At 40.6% G+C, this 14137-nt stretch overlaps 1 protein-coding gene across 6 annotated transcripts in view; it reads left to right on the forward strand.

Moving 5' to 3' along the window:
• The window catches only part of inpp4b (inositol polyphosphate-4-phosphatase type II B), a 147637-nt gene that overhangs the window by 18809 nt on the left and 114691 nt on the right, over positions 1-14137 (forward strand). For 4 of the 6 annotated variants that reach the window (XM_044185247.1, XM_044185273.1, XM_044185255.1 and 1 more), the window contains exon 4: positions 5996-6112. In XM_044185247.1, the coding sequence (XP_044041182.1) occupies positions 5996-6112 (117 nt within the window). Of the gene's footprint in view, positions 1-141; positions 415-2728; positions 2872-5995; positions 6113-14137 lie in introns of those variants that run through there. The other 2 variants (XM_044185284.1, XM_044185295.1) reach the window with 2 other exon arrangements.

Consider the following 14137-nt stretch of genomic DNA (forward strand, 5'->3'; position numbering starts at 1 on the left):
GGTAACAGCCACACAAGTGTTTTTTGGGCGGCAACAGCTGCCCCCTGTCCCACTATGGAACACCCACTTACACGCATGTATGTGCACACACACGCATACACACACACACATTTTTTTCTTTCCTCATACGAGGGCAAAGTTTCCTGACACACATTATTTTCCTGCTAATCCAGTAAAACTAACTTAGCATAACCATCTCTTTCAAAGACTGCTTTTCCCCTCAGTCCTGTCAAGGGAACTGCAGTGTGTGTGTGTATTTGAGCATGTGTGTGTAGAAACACAGGATGTGGTAGGATACTGAATGCTGGCTCAGCCAGCTCTGCAGACACTGAGTCCCACTGGATGTTTTCATGGCTGTAATGTTCAGGATTTGGAGCTGAGGATATGGACTGCTTTCGACTTCACAAAAACAGGGTATGTGCACATTCTGTGTAATTTTACAAGTCTGTTTTAAAAGAGAGCTTTGCAGCCTCATAAGAGGTGTTTAAGATAGTCTGAGGAGTTTTCTCTGCCATATATTCCTTTTATTAGTCTGGATAGTGTAATAAAAGTGCTGATCCCTACTGTTACATATACCAGTATATTTAACACTTCACACAGAAATCAGATCAATCAGATCAGTAATATTAGTGTTTTTTTGACTCAGAAGCAGCACAACATTGAAAAAATTCAATGTGACTTTGAAATCCTCTTTGAATGAAGTGTTGGTGTGATGTTTAGAGGAAGAGAGGTTACTTGTCAGGGCAGTGGTAACCAGTAGGGTTTCCCACTCATACATTACCATCTAACATGCACAGCAGCAGATGTTCATTAACCTGTGTGGCCAAAGGAGGACCTGTGTGTGTGTGTGAGTGTGTGTGTGTGTGTGAGTGTGTACTGGGAAGCCCCACTGTGTGTGTAGTTTGAATCTGAAGGCAGCCCGACTGCCACTTGTGTTTCTTCTGTTTGTCACATTCCCGGGATGCCTGCTCTCAACAGCTGCCGCCGGCTTTGCTGGACACTGATTGGAGTCTTGGCTGCAAGAAAGCTTAGTCCTACTCATGTGATAGGCGTATTATCAGGAACACGATCAGGAATTTGATATAAGAGTTTAATTTAGAAGATAAATGATGGGACATGCCAGCTGCTACATAGCCCTCTCTAGTCTTACCCATGAATCACTAGACATGGTTCAGATAGAAAGAACAGGATAGCATTTAATCATGTTGGATCTGGACTTTGCTACTCTTTAGTTTAAATAAATTACCTCTCCAGGTGTTATTTATTGAAAAAGTCAAAGTTTTACAGAAGGCAGAACAAGCCAAACAACAGTTAACAACAGTGTTTAGCACATATCTGTCTTTCGAGTACAGACTGCCTCTGAATATATCTTAAATTACTAACTGCTATTGTACCAAAGCATAAAACAATGTTTTTATATTTAATATATGGTGTCAGCTGACAGTTTCCCACAATGCCACAGCAGAAATGAGTTAGCTACTCACTGCTGGGTGAAAAAAGGAGTGATAATTGTAGATGGCATTGTGACAACTGCTGATGAATATGGAAAACCAAAACATAAAGTAATAGATACTTGGAAAAACATTTACTTGGTTTTGAAGTTTTCAAATGTGAAATTGGCACTTTGTTTATTTGCATGTATCAAAAATAGAAAAGAAGGTAAAAAGATTTATCAGGTTAAAAGATTTATATAGAGCCAAAAAAAGTCAGTCTGTTGGTTCCGATGTTGCCTAATTGGGCAGGTAAAAATGTTTGCTCGTGATAATTTGGGCTACAATTCATACCATTTGGGTAGTTTCTCAGTTAGGTTATATTCTAATGAATTGTCCCCTTCTCTCCTGACGGGGCACTGAGTTTGGTAGGTTTGACACACAATGACTTGAACTGATTACCGACAAAACCTAATGGCATTTTCAGTTAGTTAGAACTAAGTTAAAACTTTGACTTTGAGGCTCTGATTGGGCTATTTGGCATCTGTCAAATCTAGCAACACTGATTGGTGCAAGCCTTGTTTAATTTCCTATTAGTACAAAACAGTGAAGTACATTAATTTCTTGTATACTAATTTCCCAAATAGCGCACGTTAACATTAGTACATAGTATTAATAGTATTTATACACTGTATAATATGGAACTGGGACACAGTGCCATATTTCCATAAAAACCAGACCCTTTTTATCTCCACAGAGCGAGTGTATGTGTCTGTGTGGGTACTGTATCTTAATCTACTGTTAGTAAAACAGAAGGGACCGGTGACAACTTAAGTAGAAAATCTAAAGCCCTCTAAATCTCTTTAAAGTGCAATAGGAAACATCTTCAACAAATTGTATTTGAAGCTGGCAACACAAAATGCTATCTAGTATCTCGTAGGAAAATCCTGTTCCTAAAACATGGGCAGTGTGTCCAGGAGTGGTGGTACTCAAGGGGGATTTGACGTCACGCAAAGCCAAGGGATAAAACAGCCTTTGATGTCCTGCTAGTCAAGCGAAGAACCCCCCCTTCCTGGAACAAGTCCAAAAAGTCTAGCCTGTGTGTGTGTGTGTGTTTGTGTAATTATGACTGGTCAAGGGAGGGAGAAAAACCTCCAGTGTAGGGAGATTCAAGCCAGAATACTCGTACTTTCCCCCCAACCCAGTCACACACACACACACCCTCTAATGGCCTAAATTGGTTATTCCACTGAGGTTTGCAACCCAAATGGACAAAAAGACAAGAGAGGGGCAGCTGTCTCCCATAGCATATGTTGACCACTTGTATGACAGTCTGGCTTATTCTCTGTGTAAATGAAGACAGGCTTAACACTTTAGCTCATCTCAGCCCATCAGTAGCACTAAGAAGATTCAGCTGCAGCTGAGGCTGCCAAGCATGCTGGTAAGTCTGAATGAGGCCTATTCAGTGTGCCAGGGAGGTGTAAGGGGTTATGTCTGTATGTGTGCGTGTGTGTGTGTACCTGCACATTCTTGAGTATAATGGCTCTGTCTGTCTTTTTGTCAGTGTACAGTACTGATATATCCAGATTTGCGCTGAGCTCAAAAGCAGTGCATTGGTTCCACTGTGTCTGTACCCGCTGTGCTGAATCGGGCTGTGTATTTAGGACGTTGGTGTACACAAACCACAAAGCTTCATGGCTGGGCGGCAAAATGGCATCGGGCATCAAGACTGGTATTACCATGTCTAAAGAGGCTGAAACAAGAAGCAATAGACTTGTTTTATTTCCCCTCCGTCAGCGCATGGAAGATTTCTGAAGGATCAGTGGGGTTAGTGGTGCGGTGAGGAGGTGGGTCTGCGTGTTCCCTCCATGTTTGTGTGTGTGTGTGTGTGTGTGCAGTTGAAAACATAATTCTGTCTTTGTGTGTGTGTTAAGTACACTGCTGTTTTTAGGGCGCTTCATGCTTTGGCTCCCAATCCTCAGACATCCCTTATTGTAGTCAATGACTCATGGCTTGTTGGTGTGTCCATCTTACCTGAGCTGCAGTTATGCTGATTTACCGTTCATTTAGCATTTGTTTTGTCTATGAACAACACACTAACTAGGATTTTTGACGCAATAGTCAGCCAATGTGCAGACATAATATGTTTAAGGTCTGTGATTGATGAAAACACTAAGGTCTGCACACTGACTTTAAACCACAAATTTATTTTGAGTAATAGAGGGTGTTTCGTACATTCTCTAACTAAGATCCGACAGGGATCGAAACGTTAGGTGTTAACTTTTTCATTGCTGCTGATTTCCAGTAGCCTTGCACCTTGTACATGTGATGTGTGTATAACTACACTCCTTCTAATGTTTAAGGTCTGTGCAATAAGTCGGTGTTATCGTTTATCGACTTTGAGAGAAATCACATTTTGATTGTATATCATTTTACAAATTTTTTTCATTAGTTGTCAAAAATGAATGATTCCAAGAAAATCTTGCTATGTACTAACAATAAATTAACTAAATTTTGTTTTGCATGTGTTAGTTTTATCTAACAAAATGCAATGAAACACAGACAAACACACATTACTCTGCACACTATTTCCAGCAAAGCTTCAGAGCAATGAGGAGGTGATACTGGGGCACAGAACTAGAGTGTTTAGGTCTGTTGTGGAGATCCTGAGTGTTTGAAACATACAGAACATAATATGGATCAGCGGTGGAGAAGTTTCTGTACGTGGTGATACATTTCGACCTTTCAGGCCTGCAGGTGTTCATGATGCTCAAAAGACAGATTTTCAGTGGAATGCTCCTTTAAACATAACCATATCATTCCAGTATTCGATACTAGTAGTTCGGATATTTCCCTTGTGATTTTGCCCACATTTGCCATAAATATCAATATTGGAAAAATATTTACCATGATATTTATTATTGATTTCAACCATACTGACCAGTCTTAGTGTCTTTGCTGATGTTTCTTTAACTCAAGGGTGTGACCATACATTCATACATGCCTGCCAGTCTGTCTGTGTCTGTCTCATTACCGCTCCCCACCCTGTCCCCACACGGTCCCAAAGGGCTGTGTTCTAAAAACGCCCTTCAGCGTGGAGCAGAGGAAGAGGAAGTCCCCAGTGTAAACACAAAGTGTTTTGAATTGGTTCAAATAGGAAACACCAAATGGTTAAACAATCCTTGAGTCTTCCCAGAAAAGCCCCACAGCTCCTGGTGCAATAAAATTGACTTATGTTAAGATTTACTGCAGATTCTATATACTTTCATCATTTCTAAGAGTTTATTTTGGGGGGCATTTTGCCCATACAGTATCAGATTAAATTTGAAGAAAAGAATGATTGTGTGAGAGATGACCTGAAATGGTGACTGGGCTGGAAGGCTGTAATTGGGCAAAGGTATGCACCTGAGCCAGCTGAATCTCTCGGGATGCCACAACATATGCGTCTAACTACACTTAAATTCATAACGGATCTTTTCAAATCTCCAGTTGATGCGGTTCCACTTGGTTGTTTTGCAAATAAAATTGTTTCAACAACAATTAAAACAAGTTTCGTACAACAACAATCTCCTGTGTCTCAAGAACATTGTTGGAACAAGGTGTATTGATTGATTGAACTGATCTTTATTGATCATTACTATAAAAGTGGCCCCTCTAGCCAGAGATGCCCCAGATACACAAATCATCAAAAGGAAAAAAAAACACAATAAAGCCCAAAGGCTTATTTCCATTGTGGTCCTATTACCTTGATACCTTTTTTTCAGAATGTTCTTGAAACTAGGGACATTTTTTACATAATGGCAGAGAAACCTGCCTTATTTCATGATGCTCTCTGTTCAAAGAAAATTCCTCCCAACAGCTGAAAATGCACAGGTGAAACAAGTGACAGGTCCTCACTCTACTGGCACTGCAGATGTCTTAGACAGGGCTTTAAATCTAAAATAAATAGCAGTAACACCCTTGTTAAGGTGGACATTTTCACCGTGTAATGAAAGCAAGGTCTCTGCGGGCCATGGCAAAACAAGCCCTGGCATGGAAGTTAAAGGTGGTGACTGGGTTATTGTGATTTCAGGAAAGTTGTGAGTGAATATTAGCTAATGCCATGCAGCCCTCTGGTATGTTTGAAGACCCAACATTGGCTGCTGTGAGCACTGGTTTAATCCCATTGCTACCCTGCCACTGTGCCAATTTACCTGTCAACATTTGTTGCTCCTGGCCTGCAGTCTCAGTTGGAAGACTGTAGTTATGCCAGAGCTCGAGGTAGACCTAACAGGGAGAGCTCTATCTGCTCATTTTTTGTGCCCAGGAGAGGCAGCATGGGAGGCGAGAGGAGTGGGGAGAAACCTGGGGGGAGGAGGAGCAGGACAGACTGAGCCCAGCTGTTGGCTCATTTACCCACCCAAGTCTCCCTCCCTCCGTTTCTCCCTTTGGCTTCCTGCTTTTTCTATGGACATGTGTGTTGCAGTTCAAATGTGCATGAGGGTACACACTATCACACATGCACACACACACAAACACACATATAGTATCTCACCCTGTTTCTGTGCTGTCCTTATTTCTGACAGGCGAACAAAGACCCACTGTTTCTGACGGGGGTGACCTTCCCTTCAGAGTATCCCGCTAGCCCGGAGACACTAGTCAAGCTGACTGTGTATGATGCAAAGGACAAGAGCCAGGAATCAGTGAGTAAACAGTTGTTGTGTTTCTGTGTGTGTGAGAGTGTTTGTTTTATGTTGCATGTTGAAAATCCAGTGTGCGAGAGGGAGAGAGAGAGAGAGAGAGAGAGAGAGAGAGAGAGAGAGAAGAGATAATGATGAGAATGTGTTCAAAGCCAGTCGTGAAGCAGTCATCTTTCAAGTGTTGGTTGTGTAGCAGATGAACATGAAAAGCTGTGAGAAATCTGCAGCAGGATCTCATTAAGTTTAAATGTATCCTACAGATTCTGAGGTGCAAGGAGTTGTGTACTGATTCATAGCAGGCACTGAATTATGGCACTATCTTGGTCATCATTAATTAGAGTCAGTCTCAGACCAAGACCTTTGCCTTGAGTTTTGACGGGAAAGGGTGTGCAGCCTTCTGTGAGCATCTAAGCATGCCGTTCTTTGGCGTTGATCCCCTGGAAGAACTAGCCGGCACATCAGTGGGAATGGGAAAGAGAGCCAGACATAGAATCCTGAATGGGCCGGACCATCTGATACACACATTTTAAACAGACTTTAAAAAATGTATTTCAGTGTGGGTGTATGAATGATCTTAATCAAGCACCCCACTCAACCCTGGGTGTCAAGATCTTAATTTGGCATTCATTCATTTGCTATGAAACATTCATGAGCTTTATGATGAGTAAAGACTCCATTATAGCTGTGGCATTACAAATGAACTAAGGTGGGTGGGCTGTGCAATTTGTTGCTTGTATTGGCCTGAAACGTTTTTTCCAGCTGCTGAGACAGTTTCTTATTGCTCTTCAAAAACTCTTCAACTTTTTCATGTATGTTGAGTTTTGTGTCATCTACTTTGATATCCATTTTTCATATTATACACATTAAAGTGGACATTTAAGTGCAAATTTAATTTGGTTTTAATAATGAATGGAGGGCATTATTTGAGTGACGTGGTGGTTGTAGTTATGCACATGCCATGTGTGGCTATCTTCATTCATTACTTTAATCTTTAGATATCACACCAACGTTTATTAAAATAGGTAGATGGGCTTCTGTGTTTTTCCAAGCACCAGACTGGTATACCACTCTGCACATATTCCTTGTTTGATACAATGAAATAATTTGAAATAGAGGAAGCATCCTCAGGATGTGTCCTGAGCTCCATCAAACATCTCAGGACATTCTTTCTTGAAGCAACTCCAAACACCATTTCCACTGGATAATTAAAATGATATTTTCATTCGTTCAATGGGATGGCGAGCTGTAAGTTCATGCAGTCAGGTAAACAGTCTTTTCCTACAGAATATGCAGTAAACATGCCCATCTGATATACTCAATATAAGAGACCATAATAAATGTAAACTAATTTTATTGTCCTACTACATGTAGTTGTAGCCTACCTGCACACGCTAAAATAACTTTGCATGCATTGTTTTATGTGCACAGGAATTTCTGTCTCCTGAGAGATAAATTTAACTGAAGCAGGGACATTATCGGGTCTTGAATGCATATTTGGTGTGCTGTATTGTAGTATTTGGGACAATGTATATTTGTGCCATGTGACTCTGCACCTCCTGGAGACAGTATTCGCCAGTATTCTGAGCATGTTCTGAGTTTGCTATTGTGCTTGCACCCAGTTTCAACAAATTAGAGGGCGAGGTGTTTAGATCATTCACAAATTCTTTGAAATTGAAACTCAAATGTATGCTCTTTTAAAGGAACATACTGTAATGTCTCTTGTCCAGTCATGTAAAATTACTTGTACATTACTTTGCATGAATTAAATGTTGAAAGATTAAATCTGTAGATCAGTTTACTTTAACCTTAATTTGAGTTTTATCACGTAGCACACCATTTACTTGCATTTTTGTGGAATTACATTAACTTGTGTGTCTAGCTGTATGGTTATTTACCTCTTTGAATTCAGCCTGGAAACATAAGAAATGATGAAATTTGCTTGAAATGGGAATACAATGGTTTATTCTAAGCTGTGTATTGAAGATTCATGTTGAACAACATCCATGTGAGCTCAACACTGTATAAACTCTCCATTAATTTAAATACTCCTTCCTAAAGATATTTTACTGATGCCTGGTAAAATATTTATCACCGAAATTCAAGTTTATAAGAGCCGCTATTTAAAAAAAAACTGTGAATTTTACTACGTGGGTGCTCTATAACGGTACTACAATGTACAGGCAGTGGATCAAATACTTTATTTTATTAACTGCTTTAGAATTTGGGATTTTGATTGTCTCTCTGTCTTTCATGCTGTCCCTCACTCTCTTTGTGAGTGATATTTTTCAGTAGCTCCTGCCAGTCTGTCAAGAATGTCACTGATACACAACACAGCATTTCACTCGTGCAAGGCTTTTAGAGCTTAAAACTGAACCAACAGCCTTACAGGACAGGTACTGTTGAGTCTTCTTCACTCATCTCCACACCTCCCACTGCCTTCAAAGGAAAAGGTTTTGAATGATGAGCTGCATCGTTACTAGCTGTGACCATTTCAGGAAAATGAGTTGGCCCAAGACTTTTTGTAGCCATTTCAAAAAATTGCACAAAATCCCACTCACCCTTTCTCTCACTAGACCTCATGTAGTGACCTCGCAATACTTGAGGATCTTTATTTCCTCTTTTTTTTTTCTCCTCAGGCACCAGCTCTCTCGTGCTGTGGTTGGCTTTTAGATTTTCGACTAGGCACAGCGTGTTTGTCTGGGTCTCATTAGAGAGTCTTTAAAGTGACACAGGCATGACCCTGAACATGAGCTGACACAATGCGTCAGCCCCCCAGTCGCTTAAGTGACAGATCGGGAATCACTCAGCCACGGCTCAGTCATTTAATGTTGCTTTTTTTGAGAGAGAGCAAGCATGGGGGGTTGGGGCAGTTTGCTGTGTTTGTGTGTGTTTTACAATTTAGCTGTCAAAAGTTTTACATATCACTTTCAGCTCCGGTAGCAGATGTTGTGCCACGAGCTGATACACTGCAACGGAAAGCAGATAGCACGCATGGTAACCACCGATAATATCTTCAAAAAACTTTGCAAATTTACCATTTTGTCTGACGTGCCATGCCCTCTATTCACCGTAAGAGTTTTGGAGTGGAAATAAAAAGGGAAGGAATTTTAACAGTGAGGGGGAGGGAACTGATGGGGCAAGGTTTATAGATGACTGCTTTATCATTCGTAGAGGACCGAGAATTTCATAGTAGGATGATTTCCCTCTGCCTTGGGCTTCCCATTTAGATATTCTAAGATGACACTGGCTGCATGGTCATGAATATTTGAGAACACGCACAAGGCTGAGAGAACGATAAGTGAGGGAGTGGAGGTGTGAGAAGGAGTACGACAGGGTTAGATATCTCTCAGGTGTAAGTGATCCCCCCCTCAAGCCCTAGCTGTCGAAGGATGACAGGCTAGCATTACTTTGTCACTGATGTCTTACCTGCAACTCCACTTTGAATGGCTCCCAGGGGCAATAAATTCCCTTTCACCTTGCATTCTGATCACTGAATCAAGAAATATCCACTCTGGCTAAAATATACTTCACAGAGATCACTTCATTTAAAGCAATTTTATCATAGGCTCAGCCAAATCTTTGAGCATAATGACTTAAACAAAGATGATTCAAAGTACAACTAATTTGCTGCATCTTGTTTCAAACATTGTTTAAATGAAGAATGAGAGAAAACCATCTCTGGCTGTCATGGTAGATAGCGCAAAATTACATTTTAAATACAGGCTAGAGATTCAAGTATAAAACAGCTTAACCTGCGTTTGAGGTTGGAGTGGAAGATGTGGTCAGATGAACCATTTAGGGCTCAGTTCATCAAAAATCAGACAAAGTCTCCTCTGAGAGAGGTAAGATAAATAGTGAGCCTTGAGTTAAAAGCATATGAAAGAGGCAAATATGATTATTTGTGCGTGTTGGGTGTATCAGGTTTGTGCTCACTTACCTCTGTCTAGAGGCTCGAAGACACCCTGCTAATGACACATCTGTGGTTTGTTGTCAGTGCAAACCTGTTACTAAGTGTTCTTGTGGTGTAAAGGGGTAAGACAGCTGCCTCTGGAAGAGCTCTTCTTTGTAATCACAGTCTCATTTGTCCTGCCTTTGCTCTCTGCAATCGGGAATAAAAGTGTAATGCAGTTTTCAGTTTGCATTCCTATTACCGGTCATGGTGAGGAACTTTGATTGCTTTCTGTGATGTGCACCATAGTGACAAACAAAAGACCTCATCTGAGTAAAACAGGAAAATGGCGCATGTCTGGTCATTTCCATAAAGCCACCATAAAATGTATTCAATCAAATAAAACATAAGCAGAGGTTTTTTTTACTGTTACTATAATGGTCATGTCTTCCTCTGGCCACCACAAGCAGCCTGATGAACATACACACACACACCATCTTCACTAAAGGGCTAGAGCAAGATATTTTTGATTCAGAGGTCAATGGAGAAGGAGCTGATTTAATTTCCATCTCAAACTGCTGGCCCGTTTGCCACAACGCACATACACAGACACATACACTGGGAAAATTAGATAGGTTGTATGAGAGAAGTCCCAAAGCACGGGTAGGATGAGGTATTGTTGGATTTTTTTCAGTGGGTCCCCTGCTTGAACTTTTCATACCTGTTCAAATATGATTTTGAAGCAGAGAAATAATTAATATAAAATCCATTTGCTCTGTCTCCCTATGTAGTTACAGTAGTGACTTTTCGTCAGAAATCAGGAAAAGGATGGCCTCACTCCAGTAGTTTGTTCACTGATAATATAATGCTTCCAGGGTGCAAATACACAGAGAGTCTAAATGATGTGCAGCAAAATACAGAGGGAGAGATTATTACAGCCCTATACCTATCTGAGTAACCGTCACAGCCACACCAAGCAGAGTTAGCTGCAAATTTGTAAGCCGCACCTGCAGTAACACCAAAATATCTACACAATTATAATAACACTTGCAACTGCAGCTAAATTACATATTTGATAGAGACATTGCTCAATCTCGTACTTCAGAATTTGATATACTATACTGTGAGTACTTTGTTTCTTGCATTAGGCAAACCATAATTTAAAAAAAATCGTTAGCTAGTGGATTGTATATCTATTTAAGTAAAATATTCACTGGCAAAACATTGATGTGTTAGATCGACAATATCCTGGCAAAAGCCAACCCATATTTTTTACATCACCAATTGTGATCTTGCAAGTCTATGGATTAATTTGAGCTGTAATGAGCTGTGTTCACGAGTCTATTTGAACAACTAACTTTCATAGTTTATATGGCTTTCTGAGAGTACATTCTCTTACAGCTTCTGCTGTAAGGCCTTGGGGGAGACAAAGTTTAAATTTGATTAAAAACTCAAATTTTTAAATTCCACATACATTTAAATGCTAAAATAAAAACTAACTCTTGTACAGCTATAAACTGATTTGACATTACCCAGTCCACAATTGTGTTAGCTTTAAGTCACTCTATACCATATATACAATGTTGCATTGTTGTGATTATTGCAGATTCTCTTATTCTGCTGTCTACCTGATTTGAGAACTATTTGACTGGCAGATATTAGCCACATCTCAGGAGGCAGTTTGAGCAGCCACTGTTCCATGGTGAATTGTCGTTCTAATTATGAACTGCTGAAGTATGTAGAATCCCAGCCCCAGTTAATCCTGCCCTGTCAATAATCATGATGTGTAAAAGGCGGTGACTTGACATATTTTTGGCATAGCCACTTGCTTTTAGCTGGATGAGTGTCAATGTGGTGGGAATTTTCTGTAAGTGCACGAGTTTACTGCCAGAAAGTGGGGGGGGGGGGGCAGACAGGGAAACAGAGCAGACAGTGAGAGAGGGCTAGAGGGGAGACACACACACACACACACACACACACACACACACACACACACACACACAGAGAAACACAGAAACACACTTTTACAAGAACCAATCTCAGAGATATCCAAGAAAGGTCTTGGTAGTGATTGGGTGGACAGCTGAGCAGTGATAACCTACGAGAGTAACAGTCCTCAGATAAGGACTGTCTCTTGTCTGATGGCCACATTGCTTCCTTCACCATCATTGTGGCAATGTCAGCCAATGTCATAAGTGCTGAAAAGTACTGCTGTTCAAGTCGACAATACTAAACTTATTCAAACTAGTGACCTCTCTCTCTCTTTTTCTTGCTCGCTGGTAGTCTTGCCAGGCAGAAAATGTAACATAGTTTAATGGTACTGGTACTTTAGCTATGAGTACTATAAAACCATGTTCCTCTATTCTAGTACTAGGTCTGCTGCTGTAGTAGATGCATCCAGTTAGTGTTATGTCAACACATTAAAATGTCACAAAGATAATCAATACATAACTGTGTTTCCTGCCTTATTAAATTAGGTCTGTTTTTTCCTGCAAAATACAGGTATATTCAGACCCTCCTCTAGGATGTCATTGTCTTTGTCATCTCAGAGCAATATTGTCTATTATTCCTTGTAACATTAATGTTTGACACCTTACTAGCATCAAAATATTGACTTATAAAAAGTATCATTGAACATGTATAGTATTTTTCACTGAAAGTAGTGCTTTCTTTGAGTAACAGACCTTCACACCTGTAAGCTGCCCAGTACAACCATAGTAAATGGTAAATGGAATGCACTTAAATAGTGCTTTACTACTTAAATGGTAGTAAAGTGCTTTTCAATGTACCTTTCATTCACCCATTCACCCATTCACACACACACACACACACACACACACACACACACACACACACACACACACACACACACTGATGGCCTGACCATTAGGAGCAACTTGGGGTTCACCGTCTTGCTGAAAGGGTTCGAACCACAAACCCTGCAATTAATGGATAACCCGCTCTGCCTCCTTAGCCACAGCTTGCATTAGTCTGATAGCCTGATCTGTTGGCCACTGAGAAGCTCCATTGGTGCAGTTGGGGTTAAGGGTCTTTCCCAAGAGCACCACAGTGGTGAAAATGAGGGAGGGGAGAAGTGCTGCTCTTTAACTTTTCCCACAGATTCTGCCTGCTGGGTTCGGGGATTAAACCAGCGGATTAAACCTTAAACTAGATCTAGAGAAATTAGTGAGTCAAAGATAGTTTTAGGTTAAAGATGTTAGTGTGTGCATGATAACAAATTCTACCTAGGCTTTCAATCACCTGGTTGAATTGCCTGACTTTTAAGTCATTCAAACTCTTAATAATTTGTGAAAAGTTAGCAGAGGTGTGACTCCTGCCATTCAGAACAGAGATGAGTGAGCTCCATGGATGGTGACAGGTTTGACATTTGTCAATCATGACAATGGCAAGTGAGCCACATGGATGGGGACAAATCATAACTGTGGGAACTTGAGTGGTGGCTACGGGCATCACTTGTGAGTGTGTGTGAGAAACTCTTAACTTTCAGCATACAGCTACACTATGATGTGGAGTACCACCCACACTTTAACCAGGGAAAAGTGCTGCAGTCCCAGTGATTATGATATGATATACTGTACACAGAAGTTCCACTTTTGCCGCTCTCACATTCTACCCATTCCAACTGGCCATAAATTATCCTCATTTATGTGCATTTAATTTCATATTCTAGCCAGGCAGGCAACAAAGAGTGCATTTGATGAATTGCACAATTACATTTCTGTGAACCTCCGGTTGCCTCTCTTTTATCTGCCCTGTACCCATCAGGCATCACAGAGTATCTTCGGAAATCCTCTTTCATAAATTCTCCTTCATTTCAAGTTATTTTTCTCAGTTGAAATGAATGTGCTTTGACAGCCTTGCTAATTATTCACTTGATTACGGAGCCTCTGATTTTGCTTTTAACACTGCTCCTATTACTGTCGCCAGTGGCCTCTGTTTCATGCCCCATTACAAACAAAAGTGAGAGGATAAAACATCAGGCAAGGAAGGAGAGAGCAACCTGTTTTGGCTTGTATGATAATTGGTGAAGCATTCACTTTGGCAGAAATAAAACACCTCTGGATGAGAATTTTGCTACATTAAAGCAGCTGGAAAGTACTGGATTAGTAGAGGCCAGT

Source organism: Siniperca chuatsi, linkage group LG3, assembly GCF_020085105.1.
Source record: "Siniperca chuatsi isolate FFG_IHB_CAS linkage group LG3, ASM2008510v1, whole genome shotgun sequence".
NCBI classification, from domain to species: domain Eukaryota; kingdom Metazoa; phylum Chordata; class Actinopteri; order Centrarchiformes; family Sinipercidae; genus Siniperca; species Siniperca chuatsi.